We start from the raw sequence: 25,767 nt of genomic DNA, 5'->3' as shown, positions 1-25,767 counted from the left end.
TGATCGATCAGCAGCCGTCAACATCCAGGCAAGACCCTCCACCAGCAAAAGGATTATGACTCACTGAGGGCTCAGATGATTATTAGCATGTTTAAAGCAATATGGTATTTTTAAATTAAGGTATATTCATGTTTTAGACCTAATGCTATTGCACACTTCATAGACTACAGTGTAATATAAACCAAACTTCATAGGCACTGGGAAAACAAAATATTAGGGTGACCTGCTCTGTTGCTATATGAGCTTTACAATGGTGGCCTGGAGCCAAACCCACAGTAGCCCCAAGGTCTGCCTGCTAGGTGAGACAGCAGCCCCTGGAACTAATGCAACCTGCCGGGTGCCATATTCCCAGCAAGCAGGGATGCATCCACAGATATCCCGGGAAGAGATACAGAGACAGAAACGTTTTGATCAGTTGAGAATCAACTCCTAACAAAAAATCAACAATGAAATATAGTTCAATGAAGTACAAATTGAAAATGATATTCCGAAGAAAAAAGTTATATACAAAGAGAGTTGTGATAAAAGACTCTAAGATGCATTTAATTTCATTCCCTTTAATGGGGAATGTGGTTTTATTCCTTATGTTGTCTGCTTCTAAAGTATAGATATAAACTGTGTCTATCTGCAGATGCAGGTAAGAAACTTGGGAAACCACAAGAAATCCAAGTAGGCTGGGAAAAGTGGGCATTGAGTCCAGAGCAGAAAATAAAGCCCACCCTTATGGCAGAGATGACCAAAGACCCCTGAGGACCCCCAAGCGTGAGCCCGGAGAGCTGCCCCACAGCCCCAGCCTGCCTGTCCAGGATGAACCTTCTCCGGGGCGGCACTGCCCATGTGGGAGGTGAAGAATGCCCGTATTTCCAACACTAGCCACAGCTCCGCTGACATCTCAGGCAGCAGGACCACGCGTGATGGAACTGCAGGCAGGGGACACTCAAATCTACAAGGCGAGACACCAGGCAGGGCCTGCGTCTCCTCAGGCACATGAGGGCCTACGATACTTTTCAGAACCCATGAAAATGTTTTAGTATCTCCTAAAAATCAGAATAAAAAAATGTACTAAAAGAAAATGTTTTAACATGCACGACTGATCTATCCACCTTTATACAAATGCAGTAAAAAACCTTAAATGCTTAGATTTTTTAATGGAAAAGAAGATCTCACAAAGGCAACGGAAGTCATGATGTGGCCTGATCCCAGGTTGCAAATAACTAAAACTGTTGTGAACAGCGTTCATTCAAATGCAAGAATGCTAACGTTGCATGTGTAGTACAACCGTAAAAGGAGGAGTACGATGCCCAGTGACTTGATGTAAGATGCCGGAGGAGGAATAACCAGGGAACAGCCCCGTCCCACTGTCACACCCACACCCACGGCAAGACTAACCACAGGCTTTCTGCCTTTTTCTTTAAAGCAGGGAAAGAAGTAAAAATGACCACAGAATAAAATTATAGTAATGATTCTAGGAGAGTATGGAAAATGTAGAATAAGGAAGAAATGGTTAATGCTGTAGAACTGGTTCAAAGTGGAGGTTTGGAAAGAGGAGGTGATGATCTTGACTGTTGGCTTGTGTCTCTTGTGTCGGGTGTTTGTTCAAGAGAATCGGCCATGCTAAACCTCTGAGTGCAGTATTAATTATTTAAGGAAATTTAATCTGATTAGAATCTATCTTTAAGTGTTCAAGAAAAGGTCATTTCAAAGGTGAATTTGATCATGTGAACATTGAACAGAGCCCTTGTTTTTGGGAGTCAGCCTCCAGGTCGAAACCCCTTTCACTTTAACACCGATCAGAGTTCACAAGGCTCCTCTCCATGTTCTTACCCCACAGCCTCTGAAGCTCCACTCTCCTCTCTAGATGCTGGGGAGCGAAGGTGAAGGTGACTGAGCTCCATCCTCCACATGCCGTTAAGGTTGGGACAGCAGGTCGCCAGGTCATTGGGAAACAGTGTGAGGAGGACCTGAGGGGTGCGGGGATCAGGGGCCTTAGCCTGGGGGTGGGGTGGGGTGAGCCCAGGAAGGTTTGCAGAAGGAACAATGAGTCGGAGGAAGCTGGCTTGACCTAAAGGAGGGCCTTCTGCATGATGTGGGCCTCGGGGGGCAGGAGAGAAGGGGCAGGAGGGGCAGACTGGGCCTGATGCCCACGAAACTTGGGGGCCGTGCTATGAGAAACTTGGGGACTTTAGGAACACATGGAGCCATGCAGGACTCCACTCAGGAGAGGGAGGAAGGCTCGCTCCGAGCGCCCTTCAGGAGCAGCGCCTGGTGGAACGGCGAGACCACTCTGTGGCTGGTCCCATCGCCTCCATCTCCACAGCATCCCTGAGCCATGCAGGGAATGAAGCATCAGTTCCAGAAAAGGAAGTGGGGGTCAGCAGAGGGGTTTTACCAAGGTGAGAGTAGACAGTGGTGCAGATGGGCGGTGACTCACCCCACCTCCCAGCCCGTTGTACTTGGTCGTTTTTTGTGATTGTCTTGATACTACCTTTGAGACCAAGTAAACGTGCCTGTGTACAATTTGCATATAAAGGTGCCTGCAAGTAGGTTGATAGAGACCCCCCTCCTCAAAATTAATGTAATAAATCTAATCAGATTGTACATCTAATGAGAAGCCTTCACGAGATTATTAAGAACGAAAAGTCAATTCTGGCTTTTTGAAAATCAGTAGGAAATGTTGTTTTAATAAGCTTGTACTGACTTCCAATACTGCAGAATGTATATTCCACGAAGGGCTTCCGGCTGAATGCGCACACGGAATTCATCTTATTTGGATGACAGACTTGACACCCATCACTATTGGAGCATGTACTGCAGATTATATTTAATGGAAACTTCCAGGCAGGCAGGCGATCTGATGCCTGATTGTGGCTTCCTGATCAAATTGCACGTTTGTTTCTTTCCCCATCTCCCAGAATTATGAGAAGTGCATTTCTTCAGTACAGGAGTGTAGCATTCTGTTTGATTCAGTGACGATTCTTAGTATAAGCTGATTCAAAATAATCAAAGCAATAGGCAGGTCCATTTTTTCAGCCAAACCCGAAATGGCTTTTTAATATCGGATTTGTTTTGCCGGTTATGCCTGACAAACTGCCTTGCATTGCTTTAGCATTCACCTGAAGAGAAAAGGCCTCCATCCACTGTCATCGTAGTAGAATTCTCTTTTTTCCTTCACAGCCAAGATAGCTCATTGTTCTCGAGTTACCTTAAGTCGCATTACCAAAATATAGAGGATGACAGTGATGTATGCACAGTATTGTTTAAGGTGAAAACAATCCCTGGCACTGAAGTTGTTCTTTGTGAGCCTCCTGTTCTCTGATGCATGCTGCTCTAACCATGTTTCCTAAATACAGGAGAGAATGCCTTTTTCCTTGCAGTTTCTAGATGACTTGGGTAGTCCTAAAGCTTTGGTGGCTCTCCAAGATCATTTGGGCATTTGGGGCAGCTAATCTGTTATGAGTTTTCGTCTGTTTTAGGAAGAAACTGTGGTCGGCATTTCCCATGTGATGCTGCGTGCTGAGGGCGGATCTCCTTCCTGTCCAGGACCATCTTTCCAGCTTCATCTTTGGTCTTAACCCTCCCGGATGCATACTTGGTTTCCTGACAGCCGCTGCAATACACAGCCTTGATGGTGCCATCTGGGTACTCCCTCCACTCGAACTGGGCCATGTGGATTTCTTTCTGCCTGTTGCTGAGCACGATGGTTTTGTCTCCATTCGTGGGAGAGAAACACATGGTCAGGCGGCCTGTGCCAGGGCCAGTGCTGCCAGTGTGGAGGTCAGTGGGTTGTGGGGGAGCACAGGGCGATGCCTCCACCCAGATCTGGAGCCCTTCTTCCAAATCTCGGTAGGTGAAGGTGCAGAAGGCCACGGGCAGGGGCAGGAAAGGTGCCCGGTAGTCTCAGTGCATCGTTGGAAAATGGGTGTGGGTGAGAGAGGGCAGGTGAGGAGGGCCAGGAGGCAGGGCGTGAAGTCAGCTGCGTCTGCTCACCTGCAGGCTGAAGGCTGTGCTGACAGCTGGATCTGATGGTGACAGGGATGGCAGGGTTGACACAGGGAGCGATAGGGCCACAGATAGTATCATTTCGGAGCAGTGTCCCCGGACGTGATAGGGAAGATTCTGACTGCTGTGAGGAAGCTGGGGGAGTCAATTGCAATTGTCCAGGAGAGAAAGGATGAGAGCTGGGACCACAGAACTGGGAGAGAGGCAGAGGTGGGGCAGTGCGGAGACACAGCCCCCGGAGCTTGTGGTGACTTGGATATCGGGAAAGAAAGGGAAGTCCCAAAACAGCTTCCCACGCTCTCCCTCAGATAGCTGCGTGGATCTTGACTCTCTGTACAAACCAGCACTGAAATAGCAGCTCTGATGAGCGCTTCCTTGGTGTGCCTTAAACACTGGTGTGCACATGCTCTGCAGTAGACTCGGCTTCTAGACCACGTGGTCTGAGCTGGGGACGCACTGAAGACTGGAGTGATTTGTTTGTTTTTTTTTTTTTTTTTGAGATGGAGCCTCACTCTGTCACCAGGCTGGAGTGCAATGGCGGGATCTTGGCTCACTGCAACCTCTGTCTCCCTGGTTCCAGTGATTCTTCTGCCTCAGCCTCCCGAATAGCTGGGACGACAGGCATGTGCCACCACGCCCAGCTAATTTTTGTATTTTTAGTAAAGATGAGGTTTTATCATGTTGGCCAGGATGGTCTCGATCTCTTACCTCGTGATCTGCTTGCCTCGACCTCCCAGAGTGCTGGGATTACAGGCATGCCCCACCGTGTCTGGCCGACTGTAGCGATTTTTATGGTTATAATGCAAACACAGCTAATGTCCGTGAAGTAAATACCTAAAAGTCAATTTAAATCTGACAGTCTCCAATAAGGGATTCAAATCAAGGCCATAAGACAAAAAACTTCTCGAGTCGATGACATTATTTTCTACTATTTATACAAGCACTTAAATACTTACAAAATTCTAAATTAATTTAAAGAAATTATTAAATACAAAAACCAAAAATTGGGATGTTTTGGATTCCCATCATCTGACATTACCAACCTTTCTACCCTTAGGATTGTCCAGTCAGGAAACAAGGTCTCTTCCTGTATGTCCTGGAATCGTTCCACTGTCCCATCGGGAAACACAATTTCTCTGGAGCCAGCAGGGTAGAATTTTTCTGTAGAATGGATTTTTAAGTGTATGTTACATTGAATCTGTTTAGAAACATGTTATATCTAAATAATCTATAAAATATTAATGAGATTAAATAATCTGTAAAATAGTCATGAGATTTATAGAGACAGAGTATTTTCTAATCATCTGGCTTTATAACTAGGGTTTGCCAGGTATAATATAAAATGCCCAGTGAAGTTTGAATTTTAGATAAATGATGAATAATTTTTAACAGTAGTGTATGTCAAATATTGCACGAAACATACTCATACCAAAAATTACTTGCTGTTTATTTGATATTCAAATTCAGTGAGAGACTTGAATCTTCATTTGTTAATCTGGCAACCCTATTTATAACAAAGGTTTAGGGACTTAAATACTGTATGAAAATGCTCAAGGAGAACAACTGCGTGAACACCTAAGAGCACATTTGCTGTGTTTCACCGTTTCAACCAGGATGTCAACAACATGCGTACCTATCTCTGCAAATTCAGTAAATTTCTATATCTAAACCAGGATGCTGTGTCACTCAGCTGCTTAAACATGTTTTGTAGTGATCCGCTCTGCTATGGGCTGAATGCTCTGCCCTCCCCAAATTCCTATGTTGAAACCTAATCCCCAAAGCAACGGTGTTGGGAGATGAGGCCTTTGGGTGGTGACGGGGTCATAGGGGTGGAGCCCCATGGATGAGATCAGTGCCTTTACCCCAGAGACCCCAGAGAGCTGTCTCGCCCCTTCCACCATGTGAGGCTGCAATGAGAAGACGCTGTCTTCGAACCGGGCAGCAGCCGTCACCAGACAGGGAAGCTGCCGGCCCTTCATTACAGACTTCCAGCCTCCAGCACCCGTGGACAGGCCAGCCTGTCTATGGCATTTTGCTGCGGCAGCCTGAACAGGATGAGGCACGCTTCGTAAAGAACTGATATTCAGCATGCATTTTTGTACCTGCTCTGTCATTTTTTATTTAACCTTGAACATCTTGCTCTAGGCAGAATGATGTTCTCATGATGACACAAAATGTTGATTCTCCCAACTTTGCTCTAGTGATCTTCGTGGCTGAACTTTTTCTCTCCCTCCCATATACTCTGTGGCTCCCTGAGTCCTATGTTTGAGGTCACAGGTCCAGCATTAACCCCACAGTCGGTGCCCTCTGCTTCTGAATGCTTTTGACTCTTGCTATGGTAAACATTCAGTTTTACATTTTCATATCGATTTGCAGTTTTCAGTTGGATAATGAATTGTAGTAAAGAGCCATAATTCACCCTCCACAGCATCCTCCGGGGATGAATAACAGTGATACTCACCTTGCACAGGAGACAGAACCCTTGGATGCCAAGGAAGTCACTGTGGGAGCTGCTGAAAAGCTGCTGCGCTGCATCTAATTCATCCCGGGGACCGGGACGTGATCACAGGTGTGGTCTACATCACAGCTGATTGCATGTGTTTCCGAAAGAAAGAAAAGCTGCCGAATTAAACTGAATTGATTAGTTTCCATTTGTTCTTCTTTTTATTGAGATGGAATTTCCCTCTGTCTCCCAGGCTGGAGTGCAGTGGCACGATCTTGGCTCACTGCAACCTCTGCCTCCTGGGTTCAAGTGGTTCTCCTGCCTCAGCCTCCCATGTACATGGGACTATAGGCATGTGCCATCATGCCCAGCTAATTTTTGTATTTTTTAGTAGAGACAGGGTTTCACCATGTTGCCCAGGCTGGTCTCAAACTCCTGTGCTCAAGTGATCCACCTGCCTTGGCCTCCCAAAGTGCTTGGATCACGTGTGAGCCACCATGCCCAGCTTCCATTTGTTCTTTTAATATCTTCACTTCCTTTTCATTTGTATTGTCAACTGTTGGCAGTTCCTGCAGATAAGGGGCAGTGTGTATATGTGTGTGTCTATATATATAGACACACACACACACATATGTATGTGTGTCTCTCTCTGTACATATTTAGGAACAAGGTTTTGCTCTGTTACCCAGGCGGGACTGCAGTGATGTGAGCATGGCTCACTGCAGCCTCAAACCCAGGCCTCAAGTGATCCTCCTGCCTCAGCCTCCTGAGCAGCGCTACAAGCATGCCTGGCTAATTTTTTATTTTTTGTAGGAACAGGGTCTTGTTATGTTTCCCAGACTGGTCTCTAACTCCTGGCCTCAAGAGACTCTCCTGCTGTGGCCTCCCAAAGCACCAGAATAACTAGTGTGAGCCATCATGCCCAGCCCACAAAATGTATTTAAGAAAAATGAATATGGTGAAAAATCTGACAACTGAGGAGAAATTCTACCCCTTAAAATAATTCTTAGCACAAAATTATAGAAGATGCTTTTCCTGTTGCATAGAAATGGAACACTCTGGAGAAATTGGGAACTCTTTTTTGGGTCAACAGCTGAGAGCTACTGAGTTCACTCACTGCGTGGTACATATCAGTGCACAACTCCCGGCTGATTTGTATGAATTTATAAGAACCATACATGTGACACACAACTGCACCTGTAAATGGAAGGAGTGGAAACAGTGGGGCTTGTGTGATTCTTTTCCTGAAATATCAGCCATAGGCAGAAGTGTTGAACGTATGATAAATATACCCAAGAACAGTAACAGAACTTAGAATTCCTGCTGGAAAATTAACTGATCAGAGACCTTCTACATGGACCAGCTGAGAGTCAAAGGGTTAGGCCTTTTAAGCAGAAATAAAATGCAGAAATACTTTCTTTTTCAAAAGACTGGCATTAACAATCAATCACGCAGCATGGCCTTTGCAAACTAGCAAGTGTAATTTTTCTTTGTCGAATATTTGCTGGAGGTCGCTCAAGAGAATAATTGCTCTTGTGTCCACTTTGGTGCTACGCACCCAGTCAGAGCCTAAATGACAGTTTGTGAAGGCAAAAATCCTAACAAGACACATGGCTGCACTGGCTGAAACATTAGGACCGAAAGAAGAAGGATTGAGAGCCAGGAGCTCGTAGAGGGCCTCTCTGCAGATCCGCCTTGTCACGGAGGGGCAGATGCCCCACAGCGGCCTTGATTCTGCCGTGGCAGTGGGGCAGATGGGATGTCCCACTCACCCATCCACTAGAAATACCGAGGAGTGCTCAAGAAAGTCACAAAAACCCTGTGAAATGAACAGCGAATCTCATGGAAGGGGCCACAAATCCCAGAGAGTGCTAGAACACAGAGCCAAATCCGACTTCGGCTGCCCTGGGGTCCTCTGCAGCCTCCGGAAGGCTCAGCCCTCGGTCACTTTGCTGGGACAGGACAAGGGGCTTTGTCTGGGAACTGGAACTGAGTCCGTGCCTAAAGAGCACACGCTCAGAAGGTTAGAGGTCCAAGGAAAGAGGGAACTGGAAGATATCTCCCTGCCGGCAAATGGAGAGCACCAGGGAGCACAGCTTTCTCCCTCAGAGCTCCTTCCATAGGATGTCTCACTACAGAGTGACCCTCATTTACCCTTAGGAATTACAGTTCTGCTACCTGTATCTGGAACACCTTAAACTAAGAAGCTATCATGAAGTGATCCCAGGCTGGAGGTGGCCTGGCACACCTGGCAGAAGCAGATGCAAAGCTTTCTGTATAGACTCTCCCAGACTGGGCCCCATAGGCTTGCCACCTAACACAGGCCAGCAGCACAGACATGAAATAGGCGAGGAAGCTCAGCACCACGAGGAGGCACCAGCAGAGATGAGCAGCAGCAGCCGGCACCACGTGGAGCCCCCACACAGCAAGCACGGTGCTGCCAGACGCAGATGTTTGTAGAATATATGCTAAAGATTAAAGGAGGAAATTAAAATGGGAGAGAGAATTCTAGGTGAACTTGAAAACGAACAAGTGAAATGAATATAATCTTCAAAATTAAAGCCAAGTGATGTGTTACATAGGACGTAATATTCAGCTGAAGAGAAAACTCATGAACCAGATAAAGAATTGACCCAGATGGTAAGAAGAAAGCATATCATGTGACGAGGGAAGGAGGCTAGAATGAGGTGGTGTCATGCAGCTGTAATTGGAGGTCCAGGAAGAGAAAGAATGGAAGAGAGGTGAAATTGGTCAAGGCAATCGTTGTGAATTTCCCTGAACTTGATATGGTTGCCACATAAAATATAGGACACCCAGTGAAATCTGAATTTTCACATAAACTACAAATAACTTCTTAGTGTAATTATGTCCCACATATTGCATGGAATACTCATAACAAAAAAAAATTATTTGTTGTTTGCCTGAAATTCAAATTCAGCTGGGCATCCTGCATTTTTATTTGCTAAGTCTGGCAACCCTAGCTTATGAAAGACACTGTGATTATATTTAAGATGCGCAACAAATCCCCAATACAATGAACAAAATGAAATCCATAGCTAGACATATCATAATGTAACTGGAGACAGAATAGTTCTTAAAAGCAGGAGAGAGGGAAAAATATCACATTTGAAGGAAGAAATCAGGCCACCGTCGGACCCTCCAGCAGACACTGTGTGGGAGTGGAATAAAGTCCTCAACACGCTGAGAAAAGTCCCTGTCATTCCATTGCTCCAGATTCCCCAGTGGCTTCTCCACAGTGGTCTACACGGCCTGGCTCCCAGCACTTGGACCTCATCTCCTCTACCCCTTCCACACCGGCCTCCTTGCTCTTCCTCAGACACGCCACACACTTTTCACAGGTCTCTCTCACTCTGGAATGTTCTTCCTGACAGGCACACAGCTGCCTCTCCCACATCACTCATGGCTCCCTGAAATATCACCCTCAGTGAGGCCAGCGCCCACAGACCGGCCCTGAGACAGCAGCCCAGCACACTCCCTCTCTGCTTTCTACCCTGCTGTCTTTTGCTGTAGCTTTTCCTACAGCCTGAAATTTTATATTGATTTTTGTTTTTACCTGATTATTTTATACTTCCCTCCAATAAAATGTCATGAAATAAGAATTCTTTACAGATTTGCTCACTGCAGAATCCCCAGTTGTGAAACAATGCCTGCCACACGGTGGCCACGTAGTATCTATGGGACGAGGGGTCTGAAGTGCATCAGGATGAGTGATCACTCATGAACAAGGCAAAACAAAGGACATTTTCAGAGGAGCCGAAACTGAAGGGTCGGCTGCCCCGTCTCTTCATGCTTGTCACGTAGAAGGAAATTGTGTTTTCAAGAAGAAAGGCCAACATTCGAGAAAGAAGAGTGAGCCCCAAATTCTGCATAAATTTAAAAAGTCTAAAGTAAACACTGGTGACATAAGCAGCATGGTAATAACCATTACTAATATTGAGGGCGCAAACAGCTTGGATAAAAATCCTTGCAGAACCAACACAATGGTGTGGAAGATCGGGGAGGAGAATTCAAACTAAAAGACGGAGTTCCTTGCAGAGGACAGTGAGGACACATACATTTCCAAGTTGTGAAATGAAACCTCGGATTAAAAGGAAAGTTATTTTCAGATTATATATATGTATATTTAATGTCTGTTTCTTAGAAGAACACATTGAAATGTAAAGATTTAGAATCAGCAAAAGAGAAAGAATAGAAACAGATAAACCGGGCATATATTAACTGAAAGAAAGCTGCTGTACCTATTAGATTTAATGGATTTAAAGCAGAAAGCATTAAGGGTATCAAAATAAGCATCACTGATTAAGGATTTTAAAAAAGAGAGCAATTCATCAGAAAGAGAAAAACTATAAATAAATATTAGAAAATGTATAATCAAACTGGGATATTTTAAACACAGTTCCCTCATCGTCTAGTGCAGTGGTCCCCAAATTTTTTGGCACGAGGAAACAGTTTCGTGGAAGACAATTTTTCTAGGGACCGGCATGGGGGTGCGGGTGGGTCGGATAATTCGAGTGCACTACATTTATTGTGCATTTTATCTCTTATTATTACATTGCAATGAAATAATTATACAACTCACCATAATGTAGCATCAGTGTGAGCCCTGAGCTTGTCTTCCTGCAACTAGAGGGTCCCATTTGGGGTGATGGGAGACAGTGATGGATCATGAGGCATTGGATTCTCACGAGGAGCCCGCAACCCAGATCCCTCGCATGTGCGGTTCATGACACGATTCCTGCTCCGAGGAGAACCTAACGCTGCCGCTGATCTGACAGGAGACGGGGCTCAGGCGGTCATGGAGCGAGGGGAGCGGCTGTCAGTTCAGAGGAAGCTTCGCCACTCACCTCCTGCTGTGGGGCCTGAAGGCTGGAGAGCCCTGATCTAATGGATCAGTCTGATTTTTAAATTTAGCGAAAACGTAGAATATATGAAAACAATTTTGAAAAAAAATTCCAATTAAAGACATTGGTACATTTATGCACCTCACATAGAATTCCCAAGCACATGTGGAACATTTGGGGAAACAATGCTGATTTACGAGGCCACAAAGCAAGTGATACAGGCTACGGTCTCTGACACATGCGACTAACTTAAAAATGAACAGCTATAAGAAAACAAAAAACAATCATACAATTGGAAATTTTCCAGCACTTTTTAAAAATAACTCATGGAAAAAAAGAGAATTAGGGTGAAAATAGCAATAGTTAACACTTAATTATAATAAAACTAAATTTTATCAAAACTGGAGGGATATAACCAAAGAGAATTTACAGACTTCATGTTTACATTCACCTTTAAAGGCTACAAATTAAACAATACTTTTCTGTACCTCATGAACGTTTTAAAAAAGAGTGAAACATAGGAAATCATAAACATAACAACTTAAATGTATGAAAGAAAAAAAAATAAAGCTACAATAGAGAGTGTCCACAAAGTCGAAAGCTAGTAATTTGAAAAGAAATGCAAAGACCTTTGTCAATATTGGTTACAAAAATATCTGGAAGGAAAAAGGAGACATTATTAGAGATGAAGCGGAGATTGAGGACTTCCTGAGACAGTTCTGGGGAAGAGGCTCTGGAGCGCACGGGGCCTCCGACCCTGTGGCAGGAGCACTTACTCCCAGACTCATCACCAAACACTTGACCTTGGACAGCGCTGCCCCTTGTTGTGCTTGGGCGTCCTCTTCTCTGAGTTGGGGATAAGGATAGGACCTGCTTCATTGGATTGTTTGAAGATTAAATGTGCATATGTGAAGCATTTAAAAGTGCCTAGCATGTGAGTAGCACTGCGTAACTCATAGCTGTCGTTATTACCAGTGATACAATTTCCAGCAGCTGGAAGCTTTAAGGGACTCTCCCACTCCATAGCAGCTGGACTTGGGGTATGGGGCACAGGCAGAAAACGGGGTTCAAAAGAGATAGGAAAGAGATCAAAGGGCCTTTTTGCTAAAAAGAAAAAAAGAAAAGAAAAGAAAAGGCAAAACACAGACGAACGCTGAGCGTGGAGAGCCTGGGGAGGGTGGGGACCGGGGCAGATGGAAGCCGAGGTTTATGCGATGAGACCGTGCAGAGACTGAGCAAATAGACCTGAGAAGACACTGGACTGGGGGCCAGGAGACAAACATGGAGGTGCAGAGGAATGGTGAAGTTATCAGGCAATAGAGACGAATTCTCTAACTTCAATGAAAAAGTATGAATTCATAGATCTAAGACATACAGCATATTCTGAGCAGAATAAAGAAGAAATTCCAGGCACGTGTGTGTGTTGAATTGTGTCCCTGCAGAATTCATGTGTCGCAGTTCCAATCCCCAGTACCTCCAAACATGATCACATTTGGGGACGCAGTCCGTGCAGATGCAGTTAGTGAAGACGCGCTCAGGCTGCAGCGTGGTGGCCCCTCATCCAGTGCCACAGACACATGAGGGGAAAGGGTCATTGACACATGCCGCTTCCCTGTAAAGAGACCCGAGAGGATAAATCATTTATTTCACATGTATGCACACACACGCCATATGTGGGGGAGACAGAGCCAGACAAAAGAATGTGACAAAAGGTTACAAATTGGTGAATCCGGGTAAAGGGCACATCCGAGTTTCTTTCTTGCAAACTTTCTGTAAGTTTGAAATTACGTTTAAATAAACAGGATTTTTAAAAAAATTAATTTAGGACAAACAAAATATAATGGAGTTGAACAACACGGAGAGTTTGATCTGATGGATACACACAGAGTGCAGTGCTCAGTAACCAGAGACCATGCCTTCTTCCCAAGCGGACACCCGGAACATCGACAAGAATGAAAGCCAAGGAAAGTAGGAGTCACATAGATCCATCTTCAGATACGATGCACAGACTTCTTACAGATACAAGAACGTCCCATCAACAGCATCAAGACAGAGGGGAGAAGAGCCAAGAGTCACTTCCAGCATCGCCCGCGTCGCGACACGACTCCTGTACCACGTTCCACAGCACCGGGCTGCGTGGGGTCTGGGGTCCTGGTCCCAGTCTCTCTGCGATGCTCAGGTGGCTGCAGCGGTTCCTCTGCCCTCGCACTTGGTGTTCCTTGGTGATGCCAGCCTGCAATTGACACACGCTTTCTGGGTCGGTTGTTCACATTTCTTAGAAAAAGAGCAATTGTGTAAGTGTGAGAAAACTAGAAGAGGGAATCAACTTGGACTCCTTTACATGCTGTTGTTTAACATGGCCGCTTAATGTCTATGATGGTTTTGGCCCTGTGCATTACAAACTTAAAAAAGATGGACGCCCTCCTAGTGTAGGCAAGTCTTGGCCTTGCTTAACTTCAGCTTCCATGTTTTGAAAAACTGTGGACAATTCTAACCCACCTGAAGCTAATTGTGAACAACAACCGGGTCGTGAAGCCCTGACAAACACAAAATCCATTCGCGGTTTAAATGCAGACACAGAGCAGTTCACCTTTCTCAATTAAACCAGGAAATCATCACTTGCATATGAAATGAGGGGCCCCGCCCCTGCACACAGTGACCGGGTGACTGTTCCCCAACTTCATCCACCGGTGCCACTACTACCCAGAGCACTTCTAGAACTACACCCTCTCTTATGACCTGAAAATTAGCGTTTCAGAACTTCAAAACAATGCACAGGCGCCCAAGAGGACACCCGACGATGTTACACGGGAAGTGCCGTCCATCCACAATTCAGCCCCGTGCACGGCCAGTTCCAGACGACCCCAAAGCAGGAAGTTACTCCTTTCCTGTGCAAAGAAGCCAGATTTAACCATTCTCATAGCCAGAGATCAGGCAGGAAGTGACACACATGTACAGAGTCCAGAGGCACAGAATGCTTTCCACAAGGAATGCAGACAGCTGGGCAGAGAACGCAGGAGGTTAGGACAGAGAAGTCACACAGGCATAAAGACGGAAGACCATTCCAAGGCTCGTGAGAAATTAGCCACAGAGAAACTTCACACAGCATATGGGAGTTGGCATTGTAATTAATCCAAATTTCTAATCAAAATGCAAGCCCTTGGCCCCCACAGAGGCTAGAAGGAAGTTCAGTGCTTCCTGGCAGCGAGAAGAAGCAGGCTCTGAGGGAGCTGGCCCAAGACAGGAGCAAGAGGGACCCCCCCCAGTTGCACAGGAGTAACTTGGATAAGGACAACGAGAATGGTCCAAGGAGACTGAGTTCCTGGCCCCAGCTAGCGCCAAGCACAGGCAACTCTTCTTCAGAGAGGAGGACCTAGAAATTCACACCAGACACAAATGCTGTAGCTGGTCTTCGCACGTAGAGTGAGCTGTGCATGTAAATCACATCACAAAGCGTAGATTCAACTGATGTCAAAGTAACCTCTGCTAACATTTTTTTTTTTTTTTTTGAGAGGGAGTTTCGCCCTTGTTACCCAGGCTGGAGTGCAATGGCGCGATCTCGGCTCACCGCAACCTCCGCCTCCTGGGTTCAGGCAATTCTCCTGCCTCAGCCTCCTGAGTAGCTGGGATTACAGGCACGCGCCACCATGTCCAGCTAATTTTTTGTATTTTTAGTAGAGACGGGGTTTCACCATGTTGACCAGGTTGGTCTCGATCTCTCGACCTTGTGATCCACCCGCCTCGGCCTCCCAAAGTGCTGGGATTACAGGCTTGAGCCACCACGCCCGGCTTTTGCTAACATTTTAAAGACCCAAGTTAGAAATCGGCACAGAGACCTCCCTGTGATTGAGCCCCTCTGTGTTTTCCCCCGAGTGACGTGGAGGAGCGCGTTGCTGTCCAGGAGTGATCCGAGCACAGTCTGAGGAAATGTTGCTACAGCTTCAAGGGTCAGAGCTCCCAGCCCACTGGTATCGTCTGGATTTGGGGCACCACAGAAGCACGCCTGGACCTGCAACAGGCTGCATGGGCTGCCCTGCCATGTCACTCCCCTGCAGCAACACCAGCAGTCCTGCTTCTCCTACTGGGATGACCCCAGGGGACCCTCCACACAGTGCTCCGGCTGGCGCTCTGACTTACGGAATGCAGATGACGAAGCTCAGGCGAGGAGGCCACCTGCCTGGGGTCGCCCAGCAAAGATCTCAGGGGCCCGGGCTCAGAGCCCACGGGCAGCACTTGTCTGAACTCATGTCCCACCGAGCGGGGCCCCCGCCCACTAACACCCACCCTGCCCATTGCACCTCAGGCCGTGCAAAGAACAGCAGAATCTTTCCATGTAAAATGGGGGTTTGGTTTTTGGGTTTTGTTTTTTTTAGTTTTGTTTTATGATTATGATTAGACTTTTTAGAAGAAACTAATGAAATCAAGACCAAAATATCCATTTTTAGGACCCTTTTTCAGCCTAGTTTATATTAAGTCTTGCAAAGAAATTATAACTGCTGGGAAGTTGACCTAAATGACTCCATTAGCCTAATCATGTGTGTGTGCTTTTAAAAGCAAATCTCAAGGCTTCTGTGCGGCAGCGCCTCAGTGTAAACCACGCCTTAGAAAAGCTGCCAGCAGGCAGATTTCAACAGCGGGACTCAGGCCATGGCTTTTACTGTTAGGAGGTGTCCAGCAGCTGTGTGTCAAGGAAAGGTCGGAGTGAGGGGCTGATTTTATGATCTAAATTCAGCCCTTGTAGCAGCCACCCAGGCTCTGGCTGTATCCCAGAAGGCTTGCCTGAGGCTGGATCTGATGGAAGCCAGCGTGATGAAGAGTGACGGCCGGAACCTTCCTCACCACGGTGGCTCTGGGACACTGGTCCGGTCGTCAGGAGGTGCCTTTCTCGCTGCAGGTCTGACCTAAGTACACAATGTTTTGGAAACTACAAAATTTAGGGAAGGGTTAGGGCCTTGTTAGTTTCAAGGAGGAATGCAGCAGGTCAGGGAGCTAGAAACGTCTCCTAACCTTCATGAACAGTGGTGAGAACTGCATGGCCAATGAAGATGTTAGGAATATGCCCTATTCATGTTAACTCTCTCCTAAAAATTCATTCCAGGGGCAAAATTCCATTCAAAGTTCAGGTGGACGGTAGTGTCATGTTGATGGTGGTGATGATGAAGCTGAGTGGCTCTGAATGGGAGAACCATGGATGGGCTGCAGCATCTGAGAGCTGGGTTCTCGGGTGAGCATGCTCAAATACAAGCATGAAGAAAACAGGGATTCAAAATGAGAGAGATGAAGTGACATCATGACAGGGTAAAGCGAAGTCACAAAGCCAGAAAACTCTAGTTCACCCAGAGGACTGGATTTTCGAGTCTAGGCGAGATTCCGGGAAACCATCTGGTGGCACCTGGGACCATGAGCTGGCTGTGCCGTGCGAACAGGTAACACCCGTTTGTCTCCGTTGCCGCTCTGACTATGTAGCCAGGCCCACCCAGAAGAGCTGAAACACACGTCCTCAACTGAGGTCTGATGGCGTTTACGGAGGTGTCCAGACCTGGGTGTGCTCACACACCCACACGGAAGCCGTGGGCTCACAGCTCTTGGATAAGAACCAGGAAAGCATGCATTAAGCAGGATGAGCCCCAAATTATCTGGGCAGCTGCTCGGATCTTGGGGCTCCCCACTCGTGCTCACTATGCTGGACCTGGACCCCCTGCCGGCCCCCAAGGCTGCAAGGCCCAGCAAGCTCCAGCTCAGAGCCACCAGATGAAGGACTGGGAACGCCACATCGGCCCAGTCCCCTGTCAGCATGGGGACACAGCATCCTCACAGTTATCTGTGGGAACTTGCCTACAGGGCTCAAGTACCTGATAAACTGCGAGTGTCCACATCTCCACACACGTGCACGCAAAGGAGCCCGCACGGGTTCCTGGTGATGTCACTCACCTGTCTGCTTGTTGGGAAACAGCACAACTTCCAGGCCATCGGGGTAGGTCGTGCGCGCCATCTGAGCATTTGCATTGTAGTAAATCTGTAAGCACCAGAAACATCTGTGTTGGGAGGCAGTTTGCGCTCTCATTTTGAACCTGGATTTAATATGGCGAAGTTTGTCCGGTGGTGGGAAAAGTGCCGTCCCAGCAGGTGGGAGAGGGCTGGCCTTGTCCGTGGGCACATCCCACAGCAAGGGGGCATGGGGAGAGGGTTTGTCACCCAAGCCCAGGGGTCAGACGTTGTGCCTCTAGGCTAGTCGGGGAGAGGACTGGGCCGAGATGGAGTTCCCAGTCCTTCCTCTGGTGGGCTCTGGGCTGGAGCCGGTTGGGCCTTGAAGCCTGGGGGCCGGCAGGCGGCCCAGGTCCAGCATAGTGAGCATGAGTGGGGAGCCCCAAGACCCAAATGCCTTTTTTGCATTTCCCTGCAGAACAGGGAGCCTGCGAGTTAGTTCGGGTGGGTGGAAGAGCACGCGGTGGGCACACCACGGCTGTGTCCACACTCCGGCTTCCAGCACTGCCCTCAGGAAGGGCCAAGAGGCTTAGCTAGAATAGAATCACAGCCACGAGTAGGCGCCTCGTGCTTTTTTTCTTTCTCTCTTTCTTTCTCTTTCTTTGTTTCTTTCTTTGTTTCTTTCTTTGTTTCTTTCTTTCTTTTTTTCTTTCTTTCTTTTTCTTTCCTTTCCCTGTGAGCCTGTGGAAGAGGCTCCTCCCATTAAAGCAAGTAAAACAAACACAGAGGCGAGCTCTGCAGTCTTTCAGGACTCCTGCACCCTGTGCCTCTAAACACGGACCCAAAGCTTGGTGAAAACAGGGAAGCTGATCAATCTAAAGAAGGACATGTTTAGAATACAATTTCAAAATGTTTGGGTACTGAGAGACTGTTCTCAATGCACTACAGACCCGGCCCTGACCTCGCCTATCTCACCTTGTTCACAATCTGTTTTGTAAATTATTCATGTTTTCTTAAGGTAGAATCAAGTTACACCCTGGGGTAGCTGCACAAAGTTGCCACCCTGGAAATCTTGCCTGTAAGACCTCCAGACTCTTCAGCATCTGTGTTTTCCATATACAGTCCCTGCACACACAGAGACACGCAGTGTGAACCACGGGGGGTCACAGCATCCTCACAGCTCCTCAGCATCAAGGGGGTCCCCAGCTCCTGTGATGTGTGGCTTTCCTCCACAAATGCAGCATCTGCTTTTAGCAGGTTTGCCATCATGGTAGCAGAGCTGTCAGCTGCTGAGCAATGTGTACCGAGAAACACATGCATGGTCTAACTGTGGCCCTTCTCATTACCTACAGAGGGCTTTCCCAGAACCACTGACACTTGGAGCTGGATCACCCCGTGGGGGTGGGGGCTGTCCTGTGCATTGGGATGTCTGGGAGGGTTCCAGCACCCCCCTCCAGATGCCAGTAGCACTCCCATCACCCCCAACTGTGACACTGCGAATGTCCCCAGGACAGGGACAATAGTTACCCCCAGCTGAGAACCAGACTGGAAGTATTTCCTGATTTTTTCAATGCAGAAATGGAGGCCTGGTGAGATCAATTCATTGGCTGGTGTTGGCACAGCTGGTCTGGCAGAGCTGCGATTTGGCCCAGCCTATGGACCCCAAGCCAACACACTCTGCTCCACCATGAGGCGGCCGCTGGGCAAGGTGCCTCCTCCCAGCTGTGAAAGCCTCTCCACGGATCACATCTGCAGCTTGGGCCAGGGATTAGCTCCTGCCCCTGCCTAACTTTGTGGCAATACTAGTGCTACTCTGCCATCAGCGCACATTTACTAAGTGTTTACCGTGGTCTTTCTAGAGAGTTCTGCAGAGGAGACACTATTTAATGGACTATGTTACTTCATAACCATCTTTTGAGTTAGGTCCTAATGATCAGCCACATTTTGCAGAGGCTTGGAAAAGCTGAAAACAAGGACAGAACAATACAGCGGGAGTTCAGAGCCAGGAGGGTGCTGGTGTACGCACTGAGGGTCTTGTCGAGGTCTCACTTGCCTGAGCGCACGCGGGGGCAGAGCAGCCCGGCTCACAGGCAGGCCCGCCCGACGCCACAGCCTGTGTTCTGCAAGCCCCCCCCCCCCCAGCCCATACCCCGAACACCCAGGGGAACCAGGTATGGATTTGCAAAATTCTTGCTAATAACTGACTTGGTTCTGATTTGATTTTAAACAGATACATCCGTTGTACTCACCACTCTGATCGGGCGTGATCTTCTTCATGTCGCCATTAGAAAACCGGATGACGGTCGTCTGCTTACCGGCTCTCGGCTCCTTCTGGCTGGCGTCAGGGAAGGTGGTGATGGCACGACCTTTGCTCGGTGCCCATCCTACCTGTACAGAAACACAAAAACTCCAAGATGATTATTGTGGTTTCGTTATTTTTTCTTCCATTCAGAATCGTTATGTGACAATCGCCCGCATGGCATTCTCTGCACCAGCTGTGATACTTCCCTCAAAAACGTACTCACTAAATTGGTCAGGTGTAAATTCCCATCCCGAATGTGGTTATCGATAATGAATAAGTGTTACGATTTGTCCCACAAACATCTGTCTTTCATAAAAGCTCAGGTCACACAGTGGCCATCAGTCGAGATCATCCACGTGCAGTGATTTGGTGAGTTTAGAATCCTGGGCCATAGGAATTGTGGTAATTACTATGTAAAAATTATTCTTGGGACATTTTTCTTTCCTTTCAGCCCCATTCTTCTGATCTATACACTCCTACAGTCCACCTCAAAGATTTATTGATTCTAATTAGCTATCGGTAAATGGTATATAATCTCATATGCGCAATGCTGCACTAGGAATGTAGAAAAAATATCTTCATCTCTGCATTGAAAATATTACTCATGTAAAGATTGTCAGAAGAAAATAATCTCAAGATCTGGGGAGTTAAGATGAGTGCATGTGAGAATTCCAAATGGCAAAATGTGTGTGTGTGTGTGTGTGTTTTTTTTTATCTGTGCCACACTGCCAGTCTTAACCATAGCTCAGAAATACAGGAGCGAATTCAACTGAGAAAATACACAGTGAATAAAGCAAACGCTTGGCTTCTTAAACGTCAACCATCCAGCAAGCAGACCTTGACGGTGCGCGCCACTGCTGGCCTGTGCCGTTTCTCAGGAAGATGCTGGGTTTTCGGGAAGATTCTGCAGAAAGAGCATAACCCTAGTCCCGCGTGTCTCCGTGAACACTGCAGTAGGAGGCGGGAGAAACGCGCCTTGCCCTGGCGTTGGCAGCGCCTGTCTGTAAGTCGGTGGGCGCGGCTGGGCCCCGGGCAGTCAGCACCAGGACTTTGGACCACGTTCTGTGTTTATTAGAGGGGTTATCTCCCACTTGTATATGTGCTCTGGGGTCAGGGTGGCCACAGTGACAACTGCCACAGTCAACACCTGATACAAATAACACACAGACAGGCACCACCCGCCATGGCTGCGGCACTGTTTCTAAATGCAGACCGTCAGCCCTGAGGCTTGGCTGGGTCCCCAAACAAAATAAAACCCCAGGAAAATATTCCCGCTCGTCCACCCGCTGAAGATGTGGGAGAGGACGGAACGGAATGTGGGCTTTTCCTGGGAGAATGGAGAACAAGGGGCACCTGGGTTCTGACGCTTCCTCGCCAGGTGCCTACTTTCACACCACGCGTAAGCTCACAGCCTCCATTTCCTGCCGTAGAGAAGATCATCATATTTCATTGACATTTCTGTAAAATGTGGTGTGTCATGACTGGCCCACGAGCTGGGGCTTAGAAGCATGTTTGCTACGCTTCCCTTCCAGTCTATTAATGTCAACTGAGAACTGCAAATCAAAATGATAAAAATGAAACTTTGACTTGGGGACCTCTGAAGTCGTGAAAAATCTGAATCTTGTCTGACTATGTGCTAAATGCAACCAACTTAAATCTATAAGAAAGTAATGTCTCTGTGTGAAAGGCTGAAGCTCGGGAAATAAAGAGACATTTGGAACCATGTTAATTTTCTGTTCTTGTCCAGAAGACGGGAAGATGCCACCATCTATTGACACCCGCTCCAGATCTCACTTCCCCAGGATGAAAAGTGACTTCACAGGTCTCTCTCAGGGGAGCCGGGCGGGCCACCCACGCAGAAGCCACTCAACCCGCCTACCCTCAGCTCTGCAGTGTTTGCGGAAGAACCGGTGAGCTCATCAGGTTGAACGTGGCTGAGAAATCCACCTTCAGAACTCTCTAAGACTGAAGAGCCTCCGTCGAAAAAGCAAGCAAGTTCGGTTTAAAAGGACAGTACATATACACTGTGGAAACGTCATTATCCTAACACGATTGCTAAATCCAATTTAAGCTGTTTGTGAACATGTTCTCTGTCGTTCATGAGATTACGGTACACACGTCAGGTCCTTTCAACGACACATGACATTTGATTGTGTAAGTAACACTAATTCTTTAATGAATATACTCAGTCAGTATTTCTTAGCCATCGCTCTCTTTCAAGTATTCTGATGGGTGAAGAGATTCACGGAGGAAGGCACTGCCCTGGCCCTGAAGCTGCTCATCATCCGCAGCAGGAAGACACGGGAGAGAAAGGCCATTCCCTGAGCCATTGGCTTATGTGACCTATGAAGAGACAGGGGCTGCTGTGAAGGGGCACCACGGGCTTCCAGGAGAGCCTGGGTTCAGGGAAGCTTCCCCAGGATGGCATCACTGTCAGGTTGCAGAGGCGCTAGCAGGTGTGCAGGAGACAAGGCGTCCTCTTCTGCTAGGCACCAGCAAGTAAACTGAGGACTTGTCCGGGGGCCTGAGGGGGAGGCGGCAGCAGAAGAAAAGCAGCCAAGCTGGTGCAGACCCACTGGGAAGAGCGTCCCCACCCCACAGAGGAGTGCAGAGGGACCGTGAGAGCACGCAGAGCCTGCGGGGGTCTGAGCAGAGAGGGCCCTGGCCTCACATCTATGGAGCTCCCCGAAAGGCCATGAAGCAGCTGGTAGGCAGGAGGCCCTGGGAGTGGACTCTGGAGGAAGACAGTGCCAGGCTCGCCCTGCAGGGCCAAGCAGGCCTGGGCCGAGGATGGGAAGGAGTCCAGCTGCCAGGCAGCCCAGGGCGGGTGCTGCCCACAGGCTAGGGCAGTGCTGTGCATAAGGGCCACACCTGAGGCCCGGCCACACCTGAGGCTCGGCCACCAATGGGTTCTGTTTCTTCACCGAGAAAGGCTCCTGTGGGGGTCCGAAGCTGCTATGGTCAGTTTCCGGCAGCGACGTGGGGAAGGAGTTCTTTCCTGACTCACACAGGGTAGTCTTGGCCCCTCCTGGTGGGACCCCCAATGCAGAAATTCCCACAGCTGCATGGACAGAGCTGGTGTTTGGGAAAGCGGCCGGGCAGGTGCGGGATGAGAGGGCACTCTGGTAGGGCTGCAGGCAATGGCACGGGCTGGCAAACAGAAAAAGGGGAACAAAGCCCCCTGAGTCCACCCAGCCCCATCCAGATGCCTTCTGCTGGGAGTGCGCTCAGAGGGAAGCAGACGGAAGGATTCGGAATCTCCAGCCGCGGTCCCTGGAGGCCAGCATGTGAGCTCCGTGTTGGGGGGTGGGGCTGGGGGTGGCGGCAAGACACGCAGGTGAGGACCCAACAGGGAATCAGATAAAAAGTGGCCAGAAATTAGGCAGCTCATGAAGGACGTGTCCTTGCTGTAGTGAAACGCTCTGCTCATGCACGTCCACAGGAAAGCCCCGTGTTTTACAGGACGCATGGAAATAGGTAGGGGTCCCTGTCCCGCTCACCATCTCCTCCGACTGCCGCCATCCGCTCCTGCAGCGTGGCGGCCTGGGAAGCCTGTACTCGTGATTTTCTGCCACTCCAGTTTTGTGGACTTCGGGAAGATGGATGCATAGCCTCGGGAAACGACAGTCACAGGTCCCTGCAGCCGGCAATGCCTGGAGCCCAGAGGCCGGAGCACAAAGCCATCTATGGCCATGCACGATTTCCAGCAAGACCCTAGGGCTCACCCAGAGCCCTGCACTCAGCACAACAAGGTAGGTCAGTTCTTCTAAAGGCTCTGCAGAAATAGACCAACCACAGGGCTCAAGAAAGCAACTGGGTTTAAAACCGCATTCAACTTGTTTGCTGTCTTAGCATTAAGGACACATCTGGAGAAATTCAAGGTTTTATCTATAGAAACATAAGTACTTTAGTACATTACTAGATCCGTTTTGAATAACAAAGTGAGAACTCTCATTAGGCGGAAGTGGAACTTCATCTGAATCTGAATTCTCCATGCGGCCAGTGGAGAGCAGCACAGGCTTTCACGGTCCCCTTTCCGTCTTCAGATGCCCCCGTCTTTCCGCCCAGGGAGTCGGCCTTCCAGTGCGTGTGGCGCTGCTGTCTGGGCATCTCCCGGAAGGACTTTTATCTCCGTCTTCCTGTGGTGGTGTTGGCCCCGAGTTAATTCTTTGTCTCTTTGAACTCATTGGCTGAAAGTAAATGTGGGAATATTTTTGCATTAGTAACCATCATATTATTTAAATGTTAGGCAACACATCACACCCGCTGTCACAGAATCTGGACAATTTCACCCTGGCTTCCTGCAGAAGGACACAGTTTGCTTTGCGTTTCTTATTGTGGTTCCTTGTTTCAAAATGATCACGGGATTCTCAAGGCTACAGAATAAACAGTGCCCAACAAGTCTTCCTCTAGGCTCAGGCGTCTTCCCGGGGGAATGTGTTAACGAGGAGGAAATGGGATGCTGCTTCTAGTGCTGTCTCTGCAACTGGTCTGAGATCCGAAATGCAAACTCCCAACCTTCCCTGTGATCAGCAGACTCACCTGCAACCCGTGACCCTTCGGGTGGGAGGAGGTATTTCAGGTCTGGAATGCTACATTGTTCACCACTCCTCTGCCCTCTGAGGAGGAGGAGGGCTGTGAACGTCAGCCCACAGCGACTCCTGCCTCCCGAGCTCTTCGTCAAGTCTGGTGATCTGCTGCTGTAATGGCTGTTATTGGGAAGAGAACACCAGAAAACCTCTCAGACATCACACCACCACATTCCTCTGCAAAATACCCAAGCCCTCTCTGATGCAAGCTTGACTATTTCTAGACAACAAGACACCGATGGGATAAACAGGACTACCACAGCCTTTTCCTTTCTTTCTTTCCTTCCCTTTTTTTTGAGGCAGTGTCTCACTCTCTCACCCAGGCTGGTGTGCAGTGGCATGATCTCAGCTCACCAAAGCTTCAATTTCATGAGCTCAAGTGATCCTCCTGCCCCAGCCTCCCCAGCAGCTGGGACTGCAGGCATGCACCACTACGCTTGGCTAATTCTTGTTCTTTTAGTAGAGATGGGGCTTCACCATGTTGCCCAGAGTGGTCTCAAACTCCTGGGCTCAAGTGGTCCATCCGTCTCAGCCTCCCAAAGTGCTGGGATTACAGGTGTAAGCTACCATGCCTGGCCACAGCTTTATTCTTATTAAGTAGTGTTTATTATGAGTTAGTGCACATAATATAACCAGACAAGGATGGTAGTGAACTATGATTCTTTGTTAAAACACTATTACAGCAAAAGAAGCTGGCATTCGTTTCCCTTTTTTTTCTGTTTTGTGACAGTGTCTTGCTCTGTCAACCCAGGCTGGAGTGCGGCGGTGCACTCTCAGCTCACTGCGACCTCTGCTTTCCACGTTGAAGCAATTCTGGTGCCTCAGCATCCTGAGTAGCTGGGGTTGTAGACACATGCCATCAGACCTGGCTAATTTGTGTATTTTTAGTAGAGACGGGGTTTGGCCATGTTGTCAGGTCAACCTCAAACACCGCACTGGCTTGGCTGTACAGTCAACTGTTTGAAAACGCTGGAAGGCACTGCATTTCAGCCTGACATGTCAGCCTTCCTGTCCTTCACTGGACCATGGAGGCTGCAGCCTTGCCCTGAGAAGCAGCAGGATGGTGATAAAGGTACAGTCCCGCACTGCGTGGCCCTGGCCACAGGGACCTATGAGACTTTAATGAGAGTGAGCACTGTCCAACGGGGTCCGGCGAGGAAGTTGGTAAAAATCAGGAAGCTTGCTGGGATGATGTGAGGCATGTCAACCTTCTGATTTTCTTTAATGAAGTTTTTAAAGTCTGGTGCCTTCTCCTGGACGAGCGGAGAGAAGCTGGAATGTTCATGTTTTCTTTAACTCCCCGCCCTGCCTCCCATCCACCAAGAGAGAAGGTTGCAGAGGACAAGAGCCAGGTGCCCTTGGAGAGGGGGTACAGCACCCGCATCCTGGGGTGGCACTTTCCTACAGGGGTCCGGTGAGGGAAAGTCCAATGACAGGCCTCAGGGCTAGGAATCAGGATCCCGCCTGGTGGGACTAACTCTGTCCCCACAGAGCTCAGCTCACCAGAATCTTCCCGGGTGTTGCTGTGCTCCCTGGGTACCTCGGCTGGCACAGCTGTCTTCTCTGTGTCAGCCCCAGTTCCCAGGCATGGGTCCTCTGGTGGGTGTCCTCCTTGGGCTCCCCAGCTTCGAGCTGACCCTCCAGCAT

At 48.3% G+C, this 25,767-nt stretch overlaps 1 protein-coding gene across 1 annotated transcript; it reads right to left on the bottom strand.

Moving 5' to 3' along the window:
• Positions 1-3,450: 3,450 nt before the first annotated feature.
• On the bottom strand, positions 3,451-25,767 carry TCP10L (t-complex 10 like). Its single transcript, XM_039467451.2, is given in 11 exon segments — positions 3,451-3,715; positions 5,043-5,160; positions 21,407-21,505; positions 22,160-22,337; positions 22,420-22,681; positions 22,992-23,143; positions 23,558-23,583; positions 23,586-23,721; positions 24,148-24,240; positions 25,610-25,719; positions 25,722-25,767. Coding segments are annotated over 11 exon segments (1,485 nt in total).

Source organism: Saimiri boliviensis, chromosome 4, assembly GCF_048565385.1.
Source record: "Saimiri boliviensis isolate mSaiBol1 chromosome 4, mSaiBol1.pri, whole genome shotgun sequence".
NCBI lineage: Eukaryota > Metazoa > Chordata > Mammalia > Primates > Cebidae > Saimiri > Saimiri boliviensis.
Note: the sequence above shows the minus strand (reverse complement) of the source record. Positions and strands in the feature narration are given on the sequence as shown.